This window comes from Ptychodera flava, chromosome 20 (assembly GCF_041260155.1).
Source record: "Ptychodera flava strain L36383 chromosome 20, AS_Pfla_20210202, whole genome shotgun sequence".
Taxonomy (NCBI): Eukaryota; Metazoa; Hemichordata; class Enteropneusta; family Ptychoderidae; genus Ptychodera; species Ptychodera flava.
The window spans coordinates 12,298,313-12,319,870 of NC_091947.1; the positions used below are offsets into that span (position 1 = coordinate 12,298,313).

The following is a 21,558-nucleotide window of genomic DNA, read 5'->3' on the forward strand; positions in this document are numbered from 1 at the left end:
GAGATACTCAGTGTTCTACTTTAGTCAACTCAGCCTGTACATGTGCAGACTGCATTGTTATTGTTGAGAAGTGGATTCTGGTCGGGACTAGAGTTCAAATATACTGTAACAATAACAGTGCATTTTATATTTACTTAAGCTTTGTTAACAAGTACAGTTGGTGTTTCAACATGCACTTGGGAGTAAAACAAGAGCTTGCAATTGAAATACATGGTGAAAAAAATCATCAAAAATCAAACTACTGATCTTGTCAGTGAAAGTGTAAGACTTGTATTTCCCAAGGTACATTCTATTGCTTTCAGCACTACTTAGTGTTCTATCCTCATCAACAATTCTAAAAAATGTAATCAACATGATTGCTTTATGTCTTCAATTACCATCATCGCTTCTTTGCTTTATTGCTCAAGAGAAAAATAACACAAGCAGAGATTGCAAGAGTACAGTTTAGAACACAAATACAGGTCCTCACTGCCATCTTGATCTTTTGGAGTAAGACTAAGGGGCTTCGTACTCATACAGAATCTCATATATGCAATAAATAGCATGGTGTGTAATTACTGATGCTTGGGTGTCGAATGTCAAAATGCATTGCTATTTACGCGAAGTAAGGTGTGTTTTTGATTGTGAACTCATCAGTTTTGGTCATACTCAATGAATAATAAAAATACATAATTTGCTTTATGTAGGTGGTATGTGCCTCAAAAGTGGAAAAATTAAACTTTTGTCCAAGCTTTCGTCAATGAAACTTTCAACCATTTTCTCACCACATCAAGAATTAAAAAATCCAGGGTCACTATGCAAAGTTTGGAAACAGGGGAACGAATACCTAACATTTATCAATATTTAAAATTCAAAATGGTCGCCATCACTGTGTTAACTCTATGGGGGAAAATAGTATTTTGGATCTTTTAAAAACTAAGACTGTTAAAGTTGTTCTTACTCCAAGAGCTGTAAAATGAGCCTCAACAAGTGGTAGACAAGAAAAAAATTAAAAAACTTTCGTTTGGAGTCCGAAGATCTGTCCCCGAGGCGCATTCTACCTTAACTGTTTGAGTCCTGTAATTTTTCCCGCCAAAAGTTTAGTGCAATATTTACTAGTTGTTATAAATTTTTCTGTCATTCTTTGATAATTTTGTACCGAATCGACATAACGTTCGATTGTCCTCAGTTTTTGATCAAACTTTTTGTGAAAAAATCTGAAGAAAAATTGTCTTGATCTGAAAGATTGTCTGCGTTACATTTTATGTAAGCAACAAAAATTGACTTTGGCACTCAAAGGGTTGACATTCTTTCAATAACACAAAATTCTGTCAGATTTACCGACACTGTAGTAAAAATGGAAAGAAATGGTTAACCTGGTTTTTAGTGTTGATAAACATCAAGAAATTAAATTCCTGCAGGAGATTTTGATTGCAGGGGAAACCATTACATCGTTTTTGAAACCATCTTTAACTGCCATTCCATTATCAAGTAAAGAATGCGATAGAATTTTCAGAAAAAATGAGGTAATTTATATCTTTTTAGTATTGCAACGTTATAATATGAGGGCTATACTATATCAACCTTGTCAATCAGGAGCATTGGCTACACAGCTATACAGTAATATAGACCACATGTATGTATGTAATACAATACATGACCAAATATACTCTTTCATGATATCAGTTATATTTATGGAATTTTTTTGTCACTTCTTTGATATTTTTTGGCAGAAATTTGTAAAGGTACATCAAACATTTTGTTTTCGAATAGTGCCAGTACAAAATGTGTTGATGTTCATTCAGCCACAGGCAACAGAGTCCCACTGCTTTATTTGTATGTGTGCTGTTGTCCCAGTTAGATTGTAAGGTACAAATATTTAACAGACAGGAAAAGAACAAAATATTTGAACATTTTCTGATGCATTTTGTGAATCTGTTGCTCCTCACAAAATAAGATAGATGTGTGAGATTAACAACCAGATAGTTGGAAATAGTAATGTTTATGTAATTTGCATCAATTTATATAATAAGTAGTTTGAATATCACCTGAACACTCATCACCAGAAAACCTGATGTTTTACCACAGTTGTGAGTACATATTGCTTGCTTGTACTTCTATGAATGCTCTGATACAAGTGTCAATATACAATGTGTAGATGAATAGCAATGGAAAATAATACCCACCAAATATGTAGGAAGTACTGGATATACATGTATAAAGTGTCAGTGATCTTTGAAAGTCAGCTACAGAAGTCAGATTCAAGACAGCACAAACGACTACTCTAGTTCATTTGGATCTGTTGAGTTGCATTTTATTGACTAGCTGTATATTCAAGACAGCACAAACGACTACTCTAGTTCATTTGGATCTGTTGAGTTGCATTTTATTGACTAGCTGTATATGTTACAATCCTAGTGGCAGTCTTTGGTTTTTCAAAATGATCAGGTGTGAGGGTTGAGCAACTTTTTATTGGAGAGTGTCCGTGCAGCGGCAACCTGAATATAAAGTCAGAAGACATACCTTGAAAAGTATGATTTTAAAAGGTGGTTTTGTATTTTATCTTTAAGGGAAATTATAAATAGTGCACACGTGTAAAATGCCTGAATGGTTTCAGTGGATATTCATTTTCATAGGTCCCGGATCATGAAAAGTTTTTTGAACCAAAGTGTTGAATTTGTGAAGACTGAAAGGCAATTTGAAATGTAGGATATGACAAATGTCATATGGTAATGAACAAAAGCACTTCCTAGTTTTTATACCAACTGATTATTGATAAGCATGTTTGGCAGATTGAAATTTTTGCTCCCATGGATGAAACGATTTCTACAGCCTTTCATCTGGCAGTTCAATAAGGCAGAAATGTCACAGGTTGTACATCGTCCAGTCACATTGTATCCCACTGCCCCTGGGTCACTGGAGGAGCTCATTGAAAAATAGTGTAACACCCTGGAAAAGCCATCCAGGTGAAACTACTGCATGGAAAATTCACATTTGTCAAGTTCCCGCTTGGTTCTTTGTTTTATCTATTTCCAAACGTTTGTCCACCTTGTCCATGGTAAGTGCAAGGGATTTACTTGTAACACTGATGATGATAGTAAAAGCTTGTGATGAAATTGGTCACGATAAAAGAGGTCAAAGTTACCTCAGCAGCGAATAACGAGTAAAAATGTTACGTGGGCACCCTTTTCACCACTATGTTCTAGCCCAATCCCACTGTTTTCCAAGGCACAGTTGGACCTGTACACTTGGAAATGGGGCTAAAGGTTAAATCTTCCTTGTATACCTACTAATTTAATGGGTTTAATTGTCAAAATCAAAAATTTTCACTCAGATGTAATAGGATGTTGAGACAGTTTCACAACGAATTAAATTTACTAATTGATCCATGAAACAAGAGAATCGCCATGGTTTAATTTGGTGGATATCATTTATCAAGATTGTCTGTTTCTGTTACAGGCATGTTCTCTGCAACTAGCAAAGGAAGCATACACAGCATACACAGCAATCCAGGAAGTCTAGGTCGTACTCACTACATACCAGACTACTCCGTCTTCATCAAGTCCGATGTCCAGTACCTCAAGATTCGCCGGCATATGTACGTGGCCGCACGTCGCGCCACCCAGATGGAGCGCGAGCGGCAAGGCAGCGTTGATAACCAGGACACCAATGTGGAAGACTTCTTCCAGAAGGAGTGGAAAAAGGTGGAGGATATGGGATCGCAGACGACCCTGAGTGTGCCGGGCGATACAGATCATGAACACGGAGAGGTGAACACTCACAACGCCATCAACACTGAGCATGTACACCTGTTGACGGATGGCAGCGCGTCTCCTCCGCTCGCTGAACCAGAAAACACCATATGACACCAATGAAAGACTGATCATGCACTGCTTCAACTTGGCCAGAAAATCGATTTTAATAGAAACCTGCACTCGTACTGTAACATAATCCATAGAGAGTGTTCTCCTTTGCATGCACAACATATATAACATAACGTAACAAACCAACGCACTCTCAAGATGATCTCATCATTCTGTACCTTGTCTTACGTACGGTCACAGATTCTCATACACTTTAATTTGGGCAGCATTACCACTCTTGTGTCTGACAAGCTGATTGAGTATCTGACAAGTAAAACAAGCAAGACATCAGGCAAAGCTGAGCGATGTCACATCTCTGTCCACAAATTAACTCCTGCTTGTCATTCCCCTTATATACATCACAGACCAGTATGGTCTGCCTCTCTTTGCCCCAAATTGGCCACATACCTGTACTTTTCATCACCCTATTAGACTCTGAATTTTAACTGTTAATTAAATTGTTTCCACCCAATTAAATACCGTACTCGTCCGAGTATAAGCCCCAGCTCGTGTATAAGCCCCCCTACTGATTTTAGAGGATTTTAGAAACTGCATTACATCCGTGTATAAGCCCCTACCCTAGTGTAACTCAAATACAGAAAGGTTAGGAGAGTATATTTGGTCATTTAACTTGGTAAAATTACTGTTAGATAAAAAGAAACTATTAAAAGATGTTAAAACAATGGGAAACTGGAGTTTCCTTGACAATATCGTAAGGAAAATGACACGTTTTTCCAGTACTATCTTGATTCTTTGACCCTGCTCACCCCGTCGCCGAAATAGAATAGTCTCACTCATGTCCACCATTGTCTATTTTCATTCAGGGCCACGATGTTTTCATGCTTGAAACATGCAATTTCTTTTGTTTGAAGCAATTATCCTTTCATTTGTGAAGACTTTTCCTGGTGACTATTACAATTTCCACTGCTATTTTGTTGTTTTCACAAGATGCACCGGTAGACAGTTTGATACTGGAATATTGAGTTGCCTTTCCGTGTAGGCAATGCATGCCAGTTCAAATTACTGTTAATCAGCAGCATACATGATGTCTTTGTTTCAAGTTTGGGTTTTTTTCGATGCTGTAATTTCACCAAAATTTCACTTCTGTATTCAGAGATTGTACAATCAATTTCTTTGGATGTGTAAGTCGATTTTGAAAGCGATAGAAAGATCGAGTGGTGTTGAAAAAAATTGTGCATAAAATCAGCATAAATTAGCGTCCATGCCAGATAACATGGGGTTGCTCGAGTATAACCCCCTCCCCTAGTTTTACTGCTGTTTAGTGTTGCCGAACGGGGGGCATATACTCGGACGAGTACGGTACCATGGTTTCTTCAAGTAATCCATTCCCTCCTTCAAAAAAAAAATGCTGTCCCATTGAGAGTCTTTCTGATGATGCTTGATATAAACATGAAATTTCCAGGATTGTGATTCCTCTAAAGACATTCAATGTGGGATATCAATATGTTGCATCAGTCATTCAGTATCCCTCCCATTGCAAGAATCCTCTTCAAAATACGGGGTGTAAATCACCTCGTTCCTCTGGAACTCTATGGCAACCACATAGACCGCATTCTTCATCTGACCCATCCCATCGGCATCAAACAAGTGTAATGAAAGTCCTACTCATTGCTCTGACAGATCACAATACACAGAGTGGAGGTTTTCAAATCAATCTGGCAGTGTGTTTTTTAGGCTTGTCATGATCAGTTCCCCCAACGTGAAACAGCAATATTGTGTAAAAGTTGTACAGAGGCAATACTGTACAGAAACCCATGTACAGGCTGGGCTGCATCTCTGTGCTTGCGTGTAAAGAAATTGTATAGAATGGGCTGTAACTACATTGAATGCTTCTTTCATAATACAAACAAAAGAGTCTGTCGTAATATATATAAATATATACATAAAGTGTTAATCTTTTGCATTCGTCTCTTCTTGTCTCTTGTAATTAAGGTTGTTCTTGCCATAAAATAGATACATACTGTAGTTTCACTAAAATGGCATACATCAAAACTAACAGTTGGAAATTTTGTCTTGACCTGCAGATCTTAAAGTAAAATTGAAAGCCTACAAAGATCTTATATAAAGAATTACTTAAAAACATTTCAGCTTTAAGGACAAAGTTAACTGATAGAAAACACATGCAAGAGAGAGTAGAGCCATCTTGCATTATGTGTTCTGTACATTGGTCAGGTTTTTTTCATTAAAGGTTCTGTATACTTGTGTAATTATTACAGTATCAGCAATGAGTGATACAATGGCCAAGTACAGAAATACAGTAGTTGCCAGTGTTCAGGGTATGGTGATATCCAGCCAAGTGCATATCTATGTTTTTCTTGGCTCTATCACCAGCGTTCTAGCTCTTTAGGTATAAATTTTACATAGAAAGTTATTGGATTGTACCAGATTACAGAGAGTTGATTCAGACTCACTTTTTGGATTGAAATATTCCTCACTAGCTAAATCGCTACTTTGGACTTGACAAAGTATTGATATTCCTCTCTTAAACAACTTCGTTCAAAGATTTAACCAGGAAATTGAAAATTCTGTACGGCCTGGATAATGTAGAAATTAAACAGCTATATCAAATAGTGGTAGTTTGCAGAGTCTGACCAAAATCTAAAAAATAATGATTCCAGTAGTTAAGCTGTAATGTTCCCCCTACCAGCCCACAATGGATGAGAGCAAACTTTGTATGACATAATGTTCAAGGCAAAGCCAAGTACATTATGGAGTGCAAAGTTTACTTTAGTCCATCATGGGCTGGAAGGGGGTACAGTATTGCTATTATTTTATAATTTGGACAATACCAGTGAATTTGTAGATGTAGAAAACAACTTGGGCCAAGATGTTGAATAATTGGATACGTTATCAGTAATAATCTGAGAGGATGACGTTAAAAAATTTCACTGGTGTTGATAAAGCTATAAAACAATGTCAAATAATAGGGGAGGACAGTGACACCAAACATATTTTTTCATTCAATTTATGTAAATTGTTTTAAGTTTGTGTCTATGCTACCTTCCCCACAATATTTGAAAATACTGTTAAGGCTTGTAAAGTGGCCTAAGTCTTCATCGTAATGATTTTCCATGAGTGAGAACAAGCTTTCCTTGTACAAAATTTCCTTTGTGATTCATGGATAAAAAAACTTATGGAGTGTTGATCCATTTACATTTTAGAATTGTAATGTTTTAGAAATTTGTGGCATTTTTTTTCGTTGGTAATGAAACAGAAGAGTACTTTCACGTCAGCACCCATAAAACACAAGTGCAACATTACACTGTCTGATTTTTTCAACAATTATTTTCAAATACAACAGTACACCAAGGAATACTAAAGCAACAGAAAATGTTGAGTGTTTGCGTGTGCAATTGAATGTGGCTGAAACCTTCTTTCTTGAAAAAAATAGTAAATTTTTTTGTGGTTTATGAGGCTCAATACAACCACATGTAACAAGGAATGATTTTGGAGTCAAGTGTTTCCTGATTTTTGTAAATTTTTGGTAAAGATGCATAGACTTTGCGGGTTTTGACGCTATCTATGAATGTTTCACACATTTGCCCCACTTGAGACTCAGATCATGGTGAACTCTTGACCCCTTAACCCCCTACTTTCACTTTCATGTCACTCCATTAACTGCCAAGTATTTCTAACTTTCAAATGTAGAATCTCAAGAGTTATGCAGCTACAGCTGTGAACAAATTAGCACTTGTTTCAAGATGCTTCTTAGTAGAATGCCTTTGTATTTCAAGAAAATTAGTGTTTTTTCACCATTATTTTGATCACCAGTTACTACTTCCCTATATGATGTCCAGTGGATATGTGTAGCTTTGTATTGTTTCGTGAGTTTGAAAACAAGCTCATTTATCATACCAATGACGGTTTTATTTTGCTGAATGTTTGTGCCTGTTTATAAACTTTGAGACCGTTTTATTGTTAGTTTCTTATAACTGTTTTGTTACAGTTGTACAACCATGGCCCTCAAGCTGTGCCTTATGATGAATTACTCAAGTATTTTGAGATTCTCCAGTATGTATTTTGAAAAAAGACTAGTAACTGGATTTCACAAATGCTACTTTGAAGGCAGGATGTAGTAATACATTATACACGACACAAGCAGTGCGTCTGACTACTAAACAAAGATCACAACTAGTCGTCAAAACTCAAAGATTGTGTGCGTTATTTCCTTTTTTTAATTTCAAAAATAAACTTTTTTTAAAACGCTTTAAATTAGATGCGGACAACCGATTGCTTCCTCGAGTCAAGACATACTATGGTTATTCAGATTTTGTTATCAAAAGTAACCATGACCAATCTGAAGCCGCAAACAGGAATTAAGAATATTTACTGCTTGTTCAGTGTGTTTAGTCTTTGTCCCTCACCAATTAATTCTGAAAAAGTTAATTTTGTGCATGAAGTTTTAAGTTAAACCAGTCTCTCTGTCATCAGTTGATGTAGCTGTTGTCAGCACGGGGCATTTGGACTGGGTAATAGCGCCCTCATGTGTTAAACCCAGTACCCGTAATAACAGCCCTGTTTATAAATGACATAATTATCATCAATATGTACCTGTCAACAAATGGCCAACAAATTTTTGTGCTTTTTCAGATGGCCATTTTTAAAGTTGTTCAGGTTGTTGGAAAAAATGCATGTTACTTGATATTTGGACATTTATATTGCAGTATACATGTAAGTCCACAGCTTGTGTGCCATGGTTGTATACAAATCATCTTTTTGTGTAGTATGTACAAATCAGTAGAAAAATATGTAGACATATATCTGAAGTGTAAATATCATACTTATTGTTATAGAGTTTTGTATGTTCTATCAAAAACTGTAAAGAGTTGATATGTAATTATGGAAACATTTTCTAAGATCATAGCTTTTCAAGACGATGTTTTCAAAGCCAGTCATATTTAATATATCTTTACATAGTCATACCAAATAACACAATTATTGCCATTTTCTATTGCAAGGAATGACACACAAAGTAAGAGGCAGTTTCTGTGAAATTTTCACTCAGTTGGGTAGTAGTATTAGTGTCATTATAGGACGATTCCTCTGATTTGTGATTTGTATATGTTTAAAGAATATGTACTTTGAAATTTTGTGAAATTGCGTCTTTTGCACGAGCGTAACTGTTGGACCAAGATGTGTAAGTTGTTTGCGTTTAATTAATTTGCATAATTTGAATACGTTTGAAACCTTACCAGCACAATAGGTTTTTATTCTGGAGTGTATGTATGGTATGAACAAAGTACAAGTGACCTCTCATAGGTCAGAGGTCAACATATGATATTGCTGAGCTCAGCACAGCACAGCAGCAATGCTGAGGGATTAGAGAACCAGAATGTTGTGTAAACACTAATAAATGAAACAAACAGGTGCACATGGATGTAAGTGCTGTGTCCTTTACCACACGCTGAATTCAAGTGTCAATGGGAGTACACAGGTGGACATAATTATGCCAGCACTCAAAGCCTAAAACAACATGTATAATGAATTAGATCAAGCGGTAGTTCCTGTCTTTATCTGAAGTACAAAGGTTTTGCCGTATCATTAAGGATTGTGAATGTTAAAACCATTAATTAGATTTAGCAGAATATTCTCAATCTATACATGCTGTAGAAAAATCACAATTCATGGTTTTGAAATTGTCCACTCACTCTATAACCGTTGTGTTTGTTTCCAATGATGACATTAGCCATTGATAAGTTTGCTACATTGTAAGAATAAAAGTTGTTAATTATAATAATAGACAAGTTCAATGTGTGTCTTTTCTTTATTAAAAAATGTAGAATGTAATGAAAGTTTTATGGTAGCTGTTGATGTGTTTTCAAGCATTTTGGTTCTGTTTGCAAAGTACAGTTTTGTCTTCTACTTCCCAAATCATATTGAAATTTTGTCAACACAGTCTGTATGTAAGTAATTGCTCACCATGTGTTCAGTTGACAGCGCTGACACTTTGCATCTTAGTATACTTTAGAATTTGAAAGCAGAATGAGAACATTTTGGGGGTTTTATCGAAAAGAAATAGTGAAAATTCTGTCATTTAAATAATTCCTACTATTGTCACTGTAAGATACTACACATCACAGTACCGAAAGTTTTAAATTTTTGCTCAAATTCTACAGATGATTTGAACTCTCTTTCATGATCAAAAATAAAGTTGGGGGTCTATGTGCAAACTTTGAGACCAGGAAAACACTATCTAAAATTTACTGTCTGAAATTCATCATACTCGCGGCTGCAGTACCCTATTTTCGATTTTCACAAACACAAGACAATAGAAAACGTTTACTTTACTCTGTAAAACTCTTGAATGCAAGAATGCAATTCCGTACTTTAAGGCCTTTGTTGAACAGAACAATTCACTGAAGCAGTTCCAATAAAAAGGTTTCTAATATAGATATGGCCCATGTGGCTGCATGTACACAGTATGAAGTCAATTTCACAGATAGATGATACTATCTTTTTGAGTCAGCACTTTATGATAGTGTACTCCTCAAAGCTGAACGACTTAAACTTGAGCCCATACTCTCCCCAAGAAAACAACTCTTTCAAATTCAACACTAAGAAGCAAGGGTCACAGATACCAGAGAAACAAATGTCCGATATTTGAAATTCAAAATGGCCTCCACCCTAAGTTACAGGTCCGGGGGCGCACAATACGGGGATTACTGATGATGCAGCTATTTGCATACACTTGGCGGGAGGTTTCGAATTCTAATAGCATCACTTTGACCATATGAGAAATTTGAATAATCATGACAGGCACTTTCATGACATATGCAAAGAGGGGTCAAAAGGTCGTACAGGGAACACATTTTTTAATGTATTCCTTTCTCTGATAAAAAACGGATCATTTTTTCAGTTTATTTTCAACTCAAGTTTAGTCACTATATATTCACAGACATGATATGCAAGACTCAATGACAATGAACGCCTGAAACATGGCAAAATTATGGGATTCGGGGAACAAACACGGCACGTCCGATCAGTAGCGTGGCTGTTTTTCATTTGCATAGATTTACGATGATCCGGCTTTTATAGGGAAAGTTCCCGTTTAAGCCTGGGGATAAAAAATCAAATTTTCCATTTGCACTAAAATAAGATGGTGAAACTTTTTTTTGGCTCAAAGAGCTTCAAAATGAGCCTACACAAGTGGTAGATCAGAAAGTATTGAAGAAAATATGAGAGTCTGAATAAATGTGCCCAGACAACATTCTTTTCCAGGGTATTTGTACTCGTAGATCACCATGACCCCCTTTCAGAATTGGATAGGATGTAATAAATCATGTAGACCGTTCCAAAGTGAATCGTTGGTAGCAGAAATATTTATTAAGAATGCTGAATAAAAAAATACAACCAGGAAATCAAGAAACATGCAAACATCAAATCATTTATTCCCATGATAAGAGAGGTATCCTCATGATTCAAGCATATACATGTCTATAAACTCAAAAGCTTCTCAGTTTACTACTAATTGGTACATGATGTCTGACACACATTTTGATTTCGGTCATTCCATTATTTTTCTGCATGATTTTGCAATGCTGATCTTTTACTAATGTCCAAATTATTTTTGTTTTCCTTTCATTCTTGAGTTTTCTGCATAATAAGGTCCATTGGCTACATTTTCAGGAAAAGAACAGAAAGAAAGTTTAAAAAAAATTTTCAGCAGAGAAATAAATTCATACTAAAAAAGGTGTTTCCTTCATAAAATTGGGATACTCAGCACATGTAATCACAATACATTGATCAGGAAATATTCAAGCTTGTTGTGATGTCAAATTCAGACCACATTCAAATAAAGAGTGCTTTTTGCACAACATTCAAATATCCCTGCCCCTAATGTTTCCCAAAGTGACTCTTAAAATCAAACAACATCATGTCATCTGCAACCAGCTATAAAAAAAACAAAGGAATCCTGTTGGTCTGCCTTTTTCTTGGAGCTGACAGTTCCTAAATAACACAAAGTTTTTCTTGTCGATTCTAATACAGGGCTCGAAATTAGCGGTAGTCCCGCGTCCACAGACTACCAACTTTTCCCTGGGGCTACCAAAACCCATGAAATGGTAGTCCACACGGACTACCAAAGCCTGAGACATGAAATTACTTGGTAGGCGACATGACGTTGATCGCTGTGAGATGATCGACGCCCATACAGGCAACCCATCTGGACACAGAAAGGCCAGGCTATGACTTTGTTATGCAAATTGTTGTGACAAGCCATCAACAAAATATCATTATCTGAACTGATATACTTGGATGACAGGCTCGGGAAATGATGGCCAATGAAAATTCATTTTTATTGTTATTTAATCACAAAGTATAATCACAAGTAAGGGGAGACCCATCTTCACAGACACTTATCTTTAACTTGATTTTCCTTAAAATGAATCTTTAACCCAACATGTAATATATATTTGGGTTGCTCGACAATCGTAGATTACGAACTTTGTAAGAATATTTCAAAATCTGTGTGCGAGTGTTTGATTTTTTTTTAACTTAAAAGTGTAAGTACGAGGGGGATGATGGCCATTGGTGAGCCGTTTTAATACTGCAGTCGATAGCTAGCAGGGTATGGTGTTTAAAAAACCGTGTCTTGGATTTTTGAGACTCCGCTTTGTTTTTGCACAATCAGCCTTGAAAGTGAGAGGTTGTGGATTCTGCATAAATTAACGGCTTTTGTCCACGTTTGTCAAGATATTTTTTTGAATATTATCGGAATTCTGGGACACTGTTTTGTAGAAACAGTCAGTAACTACCACCTGTGTAAAGATAAGGCTAATCCGTCAACGAGGCACCACGTTACACTCTCCAGAAGTTGCGATACACTGCCAAAAACGGAACAGAGTAAATCGCAGAAATGTGTATGATACCCTTGGAGTCACACAAAGTCAGTTAAAAATTCAGTTCGCCCACATTTTCGGTGGAAATTCACTCCCTGGATAGAATCACGCAAAATAAATCTTACTTTGTCTAGATATAAATAAAAGGATCCCTTACAAAAAATCTTCATTCATGCATGGGCTACAAGATATTGTCACTGGGCTACCAACTTCAGAATATGGTAGCCCAACAGGACTACCAGGGAAAAAAGTTAATTTCGAGCCTTCTAATACTTTGGGAAAAGGGTAGAAGGAACAGGTCTGAAGATTTTCACATTGATGTCAATTTTATTGATCAAAGTGTGGATTTTTAGGGTGTACCGTGAAAAAGATGGCCGCCCTCTGGGGTAAATACATAGGAGTTGTCTGATGCACTCTATATTCAGTGTTGTTGCAGGCATAAAAGAATATAGGGTAAGTTTCAAAGTATTCTGATGTAAATTTTACGAAGTCTGAGGCAAGCATATATTCTTGTTCATTGTAGCAATACTGCAATGGGTCAGCTACATGACCATTTCATGTACATATGCTTCCGTGTATTATGAAAGTTTCATGGGCGTGAAAACATACAACCTTTGTGCCATAACTAAGCTGCTTGTAAAAAGAGTAAAGGCCTTACTTTCATCAAGGAAAAGTGTTTTCTACAAATATTCAGCAGCAATTTTTACATTCTATGTTTCTCTTGGATGTAGGATATCATTTTGCAAACTGTACTGAATCACAGATATTATCAAATTCTACAAAGACATTACACTTCCATTAACTTCAAAATGGAAAAGGATTCCTTCACTACAACAGGGAAAAGGAGTAAAGAAACTGGGAGATGACCATGTTTAATTCCTCGCTTTCAATCTGTTCCCAACAAAGGCTACCGATGGTCTCCTTTTAGTAACACTTTCATCGCAGCCTACACACAATTGTTATAAGTCCATCACAAAATGGCCTAACACAGTGAGCTATACTGTTTCTACCATAAATATCACTGAAAATACATTTAAGAATCACAAACGTGCAACTCCTTGATTTCTTTCTCCTTTTCCCTGTGGTACAACAATTAACCATTTGTATTTCGAAGGCTGTACTGTGTATGTTTTCCTTACACCAATCATAAAGGGTTTTTTTCGCATGTCTATCTAAAGACTCTAGCACACTTTTCCAACTACATACATTTGATATCTCCTGGATAATGACAATATCTGAAACCAAACTACCTGTCCATATGGCAGTGAAATCCGTCAAATTATGTACTCTTTCCATGAAAAGAAACAAACAAACCTAAATGAGTTTTTGCATTACAAATCCCTTCTTCTGAACTGTGTACTCTTTTACACTTGTCTAACAACGGTGAAAAGAAAATCAGTGAGAAATACAGCAATTGTGAGCAGATACCACATTTGTTATTGGGTGATTTCCTTACAAGATTAAAATTATGAGTAGTTTTATGATTTTTAAAAAAATATATACATCATGGAAGCCAAGTGATCAGTGAAGAGGTTAGACTGAAGAATCCGTCGCTCGAGGGCGTTCTCTACGCCCTATGAGGGGGGAGCGTAGACAGCGCCCTCAAGCAAGGGATCTTTCAGTCTGGGAGGAGGTAAACCATCTCTGATTTCTGGTCAGTGCTGTATGCTAAATTCAGTTCACTTCCACATCAACTGATATATTGCTTTGGATCTGTACATTTCACTATGACTAAAAGATTTGCAAACACTCAAAAAACCTACAAAAGGGCACACAAACGAACAAAACTGGAATATATTAGCAGATATTTACATATACTAGGGTGGCACAACGCTGACGTCAGCTGAAAACAGCTCTATACCTGAGCCAAGGACACATGAATAAAATAAGTTTACCTGATAGTGCAATATATTATTGACTGTGAACAACTGACATCGCTTGAACTTGTTCACCAAGTTCACAGATATGCCAATATATGAACAGAGAAAGGATCAAAATGAGAGGCCTTCAGAAGTACATACAAACATATTCAGCGATAGAGGAAGCAAAAAAGGCCTTTCCTGAAATAATAAGGTAAAATTGACTTCACCATGTTGAAATCTGTCTTCCCAGATTTTCTTGTCACATCTACCAGTATGCAAAAAGTTCATCATTTTCCATGGTGACATTTCATCATATTAAAAAACTCTCTCTGCAAAGTACAAAATCTTTACTCTCCTTGCAACCAGCCGTTTAATTGTAATTAATTGTAATATCACAATTTGAGTCCAACCATTTTCACCTAGAGTGGAAACTGTTGAACTTTTTACTTAGCCAACAATTGTAAAAAAAATAAAAAGACATCCTTGCTCATACATTTATGAGTCAAAGCAAGGTGATCAAGGATTTAGTTAAATTTCTGTGTTGTTGCCCTACGTATGGCATACACAGCTAGTGATTTTAAACTGACTAACTGGTTATTTTATTTACCGTTATATGACTGGTTTCTCACTCCCTCCGTCCCTTCCTCCCCCTAACCCTCATACCCTTATTTCCCCGTTAGAGCCAATGTGACCCTCCCCGCTTTTTGTTTTCCACATGATCTGTAAATCTGGTGTTATATTATATTAATACAAATCACCTTGCCTATTGTTACATGCAGAAATTACATGCCTCCAATAGATCGTCAACATGTTGTTGCTGTTCAAGCAACACCCGATTTAGGTTCATAATTTCAAATGGAAAACAAAAAAAATTGCCAACTGAAGTGACAATGAAGCAATACCACAAAATTCTGTCCCTTGAGTGAGGCATACAAGTCTTTCACATCATGTCGACATCTCAACCAGTATGTGTTCTCTGTTTCATTGCATTTTGATATAAAAAGAAATTACATCATTTGTTAACTCAAGAGCAGGTAATTATGAAAATGACGAACTATGACATAGTCTTAGGTAAATACAAACTAAAAACACGCCTCTTATGTTTTGTTATTATATAAAAAATCCCAAGGTTTATAGATAAATAGTTGTAACACCCTGTATATCTTGGAATATTCTTATACTTTTATCAAGCTAGGCTGTTGTGTTTTTTAAAAATAAAAGTGAAGCCTTGACCACTGCAACATTACGATCTATTTCTCCATCAAGGTTTGTGTACGATGGATTGGTAGAACATTCACGATACGGAAGGCTTTTCTGGGATATAGGTTGATACACTGGTTATAAATATGGTATCTTCTTTATATGCTGACAGTCTGTGTACTTCTTGCTTTGTCAAACCATCTGTTAGAAACAAGCTTACACTTTCCAATTGCCAATCAAGGTTGTGTTTGTTTGAAAGTTACAACTTCCTATGTACCCTTTAACCCAATATCTCTTTGAGTAACTCCACCGGTTGGACGCAATTGGGTTAAACTTCAGTCCAGGGTGTCAATAGTGTTAATACTTTTCTGACGACCTGTTCCAGTTGCTGTGAAAATTACAGAGTCGGCTGATGGATGACAATTCTGCCTCCCTGGCACCCTGTGGCCAGCAAATTATGCACCGGTGAAAACTTGCAGGTCAGGACAGTCCGACGATGACAGATGATGGTTTTCAGTTCATATAACTCTTTTGGAGAGTGCGGGTGACAGTCGCAGAGCTCCTGACACTTCCGGTTGAAAGCAAGCAGCCGCACTCCGTACCCATAGGGTGAGCAGATAATCCGTCCGTCAGGACTGAAGCAGAGTTCTTTGATGTAGCCTCTTCCATCGCTGCTTTCCTCAATGTAATGGGTAAGTCTGTTGGGTTGCGACGTGAATTTGACACACTCAGGGCGAGTATCTTCTGAATCAGATTCTTCTGTCGGTGTGCTGGATTTATTTTGTAAATCGTGAATGCATGCGTACTGAAAGTAGAAAACACAGTTAAAGATGATAAATTTCATTATTACAAGCAACATGCAGGTTTTATTCTGCAGGACATTACCAAATTATTGAAACATTGAAAAATATCTAGATTCTAGTGTTAATCTTAGGTGAGCATTTTAGCTCAGATATGCCTGATGGCTGAGCCTAATTTTTGATGCCACACACAGGCTTATATGAATGAAAAATTTCTGTAGACTTCACCTGAATTTAGAGAAGTATTAAAATTGTTGAAGGAATTTCAGTGGAATATACAGGGAATGTAATAGAAGTTTAACACTCATTTTTCTCAAGGAAAACACATCACAATAATTTCAAGAGCTATTTTTGATATACAGATATTATTGAGTGGAACTGACAGACTTGCCTATTCTGCCAAGATACATGTCCACATGAATCTTTTATTTTTTTCCAAATTTACACAATTGAATGTTTGTATGTTAATTTTACGCTTTCACTCACTCTGTGCAGCAAGATGTCACGGATGATTAAAATGAAACTTGTACAATGACAAAATTATGGTTTGAACTCCTTCCAAACACAATAAATTGCTTTAAATAGTATGTTGGATGCTTAAACTGCTGACATGTCTTTGAACATTTCCAAACAGGACCATTGAGTATCATGCATGTACCATGCTTTCTGTGGCATGTCAGGAGTTCATAGTCACTGTGCGCTGGCACATGATAACGGAAACAGACCTGAATCTATTCCTCCATGAAACCACAGGGTGTGTGGAGGGACTGTGATGAAAGACAACAAGTACCTTCTGTGGTGCCTGTGTTTAACAATCAAAGACCCCTGGATGGCAATCTCACATGACTGTGAAAAGTGTTTTGATCACTAACCTCCCTTTCTTCAGTTTCACTCGTCGACCTTGACAAGAGACACCATCCCTGGGGATGAATTTGCAAGGACGATATGCAGAACACTTGAATCCTCTCTGGGAACTCAGTCACTATTTCTACTCTATTTTTCTCTGAGGTGAAAAAGTCTGCGTGCTCATTACAGTAATCCGTGAGCTGTTCAGTTTTGTCGTGAACCATCAGCTGATAGTACTCCACTGGATCAAAGCCTCGGAGGTCAACATCAAGGGTTGAGAGGTCAAGGTCATGAACTATGACAATGAACCCAGCAGTGTTGGACACAATTAATTTCTCACTGCCAGGGGTAAGTCTTGATCGCATAAGTCCATCCATGTGAAAGAGTCTCTTGTACTGGTAACAATTTTCCTGATACCTGCCAAAAATTGGCAAAAATTGGAAAAAAATAGAAGTGACGATTAGATGTGAATATGTTATCCCCATATTTTGTAAAAGTGTGATTTTTTTGAACTTCTGAAGTTCAACAGCCAGACAATTCAAACTTTCCTTATACTATAATTGTTTGAAATAACGGAGCAATATAATGCAAGAGTGAGGCAACAATCAAATAAGATTTCAAGACTACTGATCTAGTACATATTATTTACCTGTGAAACTCTTTTGCAATCAGCCTGTGTTAATTTTAAAGTAAATCTAAATATGATGAGCTTAATTTTTCCCCTCGATATTTTACCATGTTGCTTGCAAAGTATTGTTGGATATATTCAAACACAAAACTGTTAATAATTAGTCATTTTTGCCACAACATCCCTCGTTTTTACCAATTTCCAGAAAACTTTCATCTCATCGCAAATGCAAGTGAATGCATACATACTTATTAATATCCCATGATAGGATATTGCCGTCAAATCCTGACGTGACGAGTAAATTAGAATCTGGTGAGTATTCAATATTCTTCACCCAGCTATGATGGCCTCGCAGGCTACGTATCTTCCTTTTCAGATTACGTATGTCCCACAATGCAACTGTCTTGTCATCTGAGCAAGTTGCAAACAGCCTAGTATCCAAAAACCTGTGAATCAATGAAAATTTGTTCTCATTTATATTTCAATTTTATCTATGGTTCACTCAGTCCCAGTAGAAGAGGTCATTCAATCCTGATCCTGTGTGGTGACCTGACCATGAAGGACAAAGGTCAAATTGCCCTAACCAGTACAGATCAGGAAACTCTGATTGGTAAGTGCAGACCCTCTGTGGATCACCTAACATTTCAGGATATCAACTTTCTTGCTATATAATAATCTCCTGGTTTTCCATGCAGCGCAGCAATTACCGGTACAGTTTACAATTGGTAACTTAAATTTGAATACATTGTCAGCAAAGTAGGAGGTTGAGGCGGTGCCTAGTGTTTCTTGAACCTCTTGTTGAAAACACTTCTCAATTGATCCACATACAGTGTAATTAACAGACAGTCTTCATTCTACAGGGTCCATTCATGCAAAGTCACTTAAAATTCAAGAAGTTTCAAGGACTTCAGCAGTTTTCAAGGACCTTTTTAACCACAAAATACAATTTTCTAGGTGTCATTTTTACAATATCATTTTTATCATTTTTAGTTTACATACCATTTTTATGATATTGTGACTGATCATCTTGTCATCTTTGAAAACTTTCGGTGGCTTACCTATTTTCCAGGACTCTCCAAGACTCACTTTCATTTTGTCACCTTCCATGAGGGCAAGGACCCTGCTTCTACTGTCTATACTCCAACCTACCTGTGGTAAAACTGTGAAAACTTTACTCACCTGACAAAATTGACACAATTATCATGTGCGTCGTTGATCGTGGTGATATGCTCTGAGGACAATGGATCACATATCTTGACGCTTTTCTTCTCACACGCAGCAACAAGATAACTCCTGCAAGATCAGAATGTACAGTACATGAATGATATTCACGCTATAAAAGTTTAAATTCTACTTTTATTAGATTTTTTCAAATCAAGAATATAAGTAAGCGTCAGAGTTTGTGAATTTTGAAGGATAAGTTTTGGCAGATGTAGATCAGTTTAACCTTTTGACTTGACAGCAGTGTTTGGGATGAGTTGATTCCGGGATAGTCTTGCCCGGAATCTATGGATTAGGCATTCTTTGAAACTCAGGTGATACAAGCTGAATATCCAAATTAATCAAGGTATGGCACATCCCATAGGCATGAGTGTGCACAAAAACTGGGGCTGTGTAGAAATATACAGTCGCCGATGCCTGGTGGTGCTGAATTCTTCACAGGAATTGCAGGCACTGGACTGGAAATCTAGAATTGCATTGGCAAACACTGAATTGACTTGTTCTTGTTAGCAATTTGATGAAAACCTCATAATGTCTGTGATCTATTGCCCTATCATTAACATTAATCAAGCCACAATTTTCCATTGAATGAATTCCACATGGAAATTAATTTAACATGGTGACTTTGAGACAAAATGACACTTTTAAATGGCAAGGGACAGGGGAGACCCATTGAACAAAGTGGTTTGTCAACAAGTTGGCTTGTGACAAAATGTTTTTGGAAGGAAGTGTCGAAGTCCCTTTTGTCCAAAATCATGTCTTATATCTGCATACAGGTCTGTGTATTCCAAAACCTTACAGTTCGTAGCACTGTGTGCAGGTCCGCGCATTGTTCACAGATAACATCATCAACAAAGGTTAGATGTGTAGCAGTCATTTAACAACACACGTACCTGCACACAGAGCTCTACAGTATGGTATACGGCCTCTAACTAAACATGCTATATCTGGTAGGCTATGTGACATTAGAAACACAGATCTACACCTGTATGTGGCAGCGCCATGGTGGTGGCAGGGCTGTGGTATAGTTGTAACCATGGACATACCACCTCCATTCTGTGACCATGCATGCTTGGTGCAGAACATATGCCAATGTATAGATGGGCAATATCATGAATTTATTACATTCCTCATATTTCGAACATCATGCACTCCATAGGATTCGATGGTATCTCACTGATGACCTTGCAGGCCACATAGTCATCATTAAACTGAAAGCGAACCAGGACTTTTTCCAACTTGACAACAGGATTTAAAAATTATAAAATTACATATTTTACTTAGGAAATACTGTTGTTACAAAATTATGCGAAAACATTTGATAAACCAAATAACAGTGATTTAAATATATTAATGTGCCGTTTGATGATGAAAATCGTTCTACTTTTTCAACAGATTTTTCATCTAAAATGGAAATAAATCATAAAAATGTCATTTGTACATAAACCAAAAAATTTGGAGAGAAAATGTCAGAGGCATGTAATAAAAACATTATAGCCCAATCATGGGACTACCATTTGCCCTCCTTACGTCAGGCAAATAGTCACCTACCCATATATATATATATATATATATATATATATATATATATATATATATATATATATATATATATATATATATATATATATATATATATATATATATATATATAGATAGATAGATAGATATATAGATAGATATAGATATAGATATATAGAGATAGATAGATAGATAGATAGATAGATAGATAGAGATATATAGATATATAGACTAAGACATTACATATGATATCATTATTACCCATCGGGAGAGAACTCAAGATTAAATATTGATCCATGTTCTTCAACGGCTGTACATAACGGGGATCCGATTCTCTTCACTGGCGACATTACGGAATACAATTTGGATACAAAGTCATCTTGTTCCCGGCCTCTGTCAGCCCTGTCTGTCGTGCCACGCTCCCGTTCTTGCAGCCACTTCCAAGGTGCTATCGGTTTCTTCGCCGTATCCGATCGGTATTCGACTACTTTCATATGTTCAGATTTTATGGTATACATGGTTATATACTCCTAAAATTAAACTTTCCTTTAGCAAAATCGCATTTTTAACGTAGCCTGCGCAATTGATAACCCTACAATTAGTAGGTTAATGGCCAGAACCAAGATCTTTTTATCTAAAATTAAGAGATGTCCAGCCTAATAAGTACTCCCTAACCTAATCAAAATGACATCGTTGTCCTCAAAATGATGTAATATAAATCGATATTAACAGGAAAGAACATATTATTCAATGATTGGTGAAGATTGACTCTAATAATTT

General features: G+C 36.6%; 2 protein-coding genes across 3 annotated transcripts in view; one reads left to right on the forward strand and one right to left on the reverse strand.

Moving 5' to 3' along the window:
- Positions 1 to 9,607, forward strand: part of LOC139120078 (unextended protein-like) — a 36,795-nt gene extending 27,188 nt beyond the window's left edge. For both annotated transcript variants that reach the window (XM_070684153.1, XM_070684154.1), the window contains one exon: positions 3,439 to 9,607. In XM_070684153.1, the coding sequence (XP_070540254.1) occupies positions 3,439 to 3,845 (407 nt within the window). In that variant the 3' untranslated portion in view covers positions 3,846 to 9,607. The remainder of the gene's footprint in view (positions 1 to 3,438) is intronic.
- Positions 9,608 to 11,163: 1,556 nt separating this feature from the next.
- On the reverse strand, positions 11,164 to 21,443 carry LOC139120055 (DDB1- and CUL4-associated factor 10-like). The gene is made up of 5 exons (XM_070684086.1): positions 21,040 to 21,443; positions 19,216 to 19,329; positions 18,285 to 18,482; positions 17,435 to 17,825; positions 11,164 to 16,567 (listed from the first exon to the last, which is right to left on the reverse strand). Exons 1-5 carry the CDS (start codon positions 21,294 to 21,296, stop codon positions 16,160 to 16,162), a joined length of 1,368 nt encoding a protein of 455 aa, XP_070540187.1. The 5' UTR covers positions 21,297 to 21,443; the 3' UTR covers positions 11,164 to 16,159.
- Positions 21,444 to 21,558: the final 115 nt, after the last annotated feature.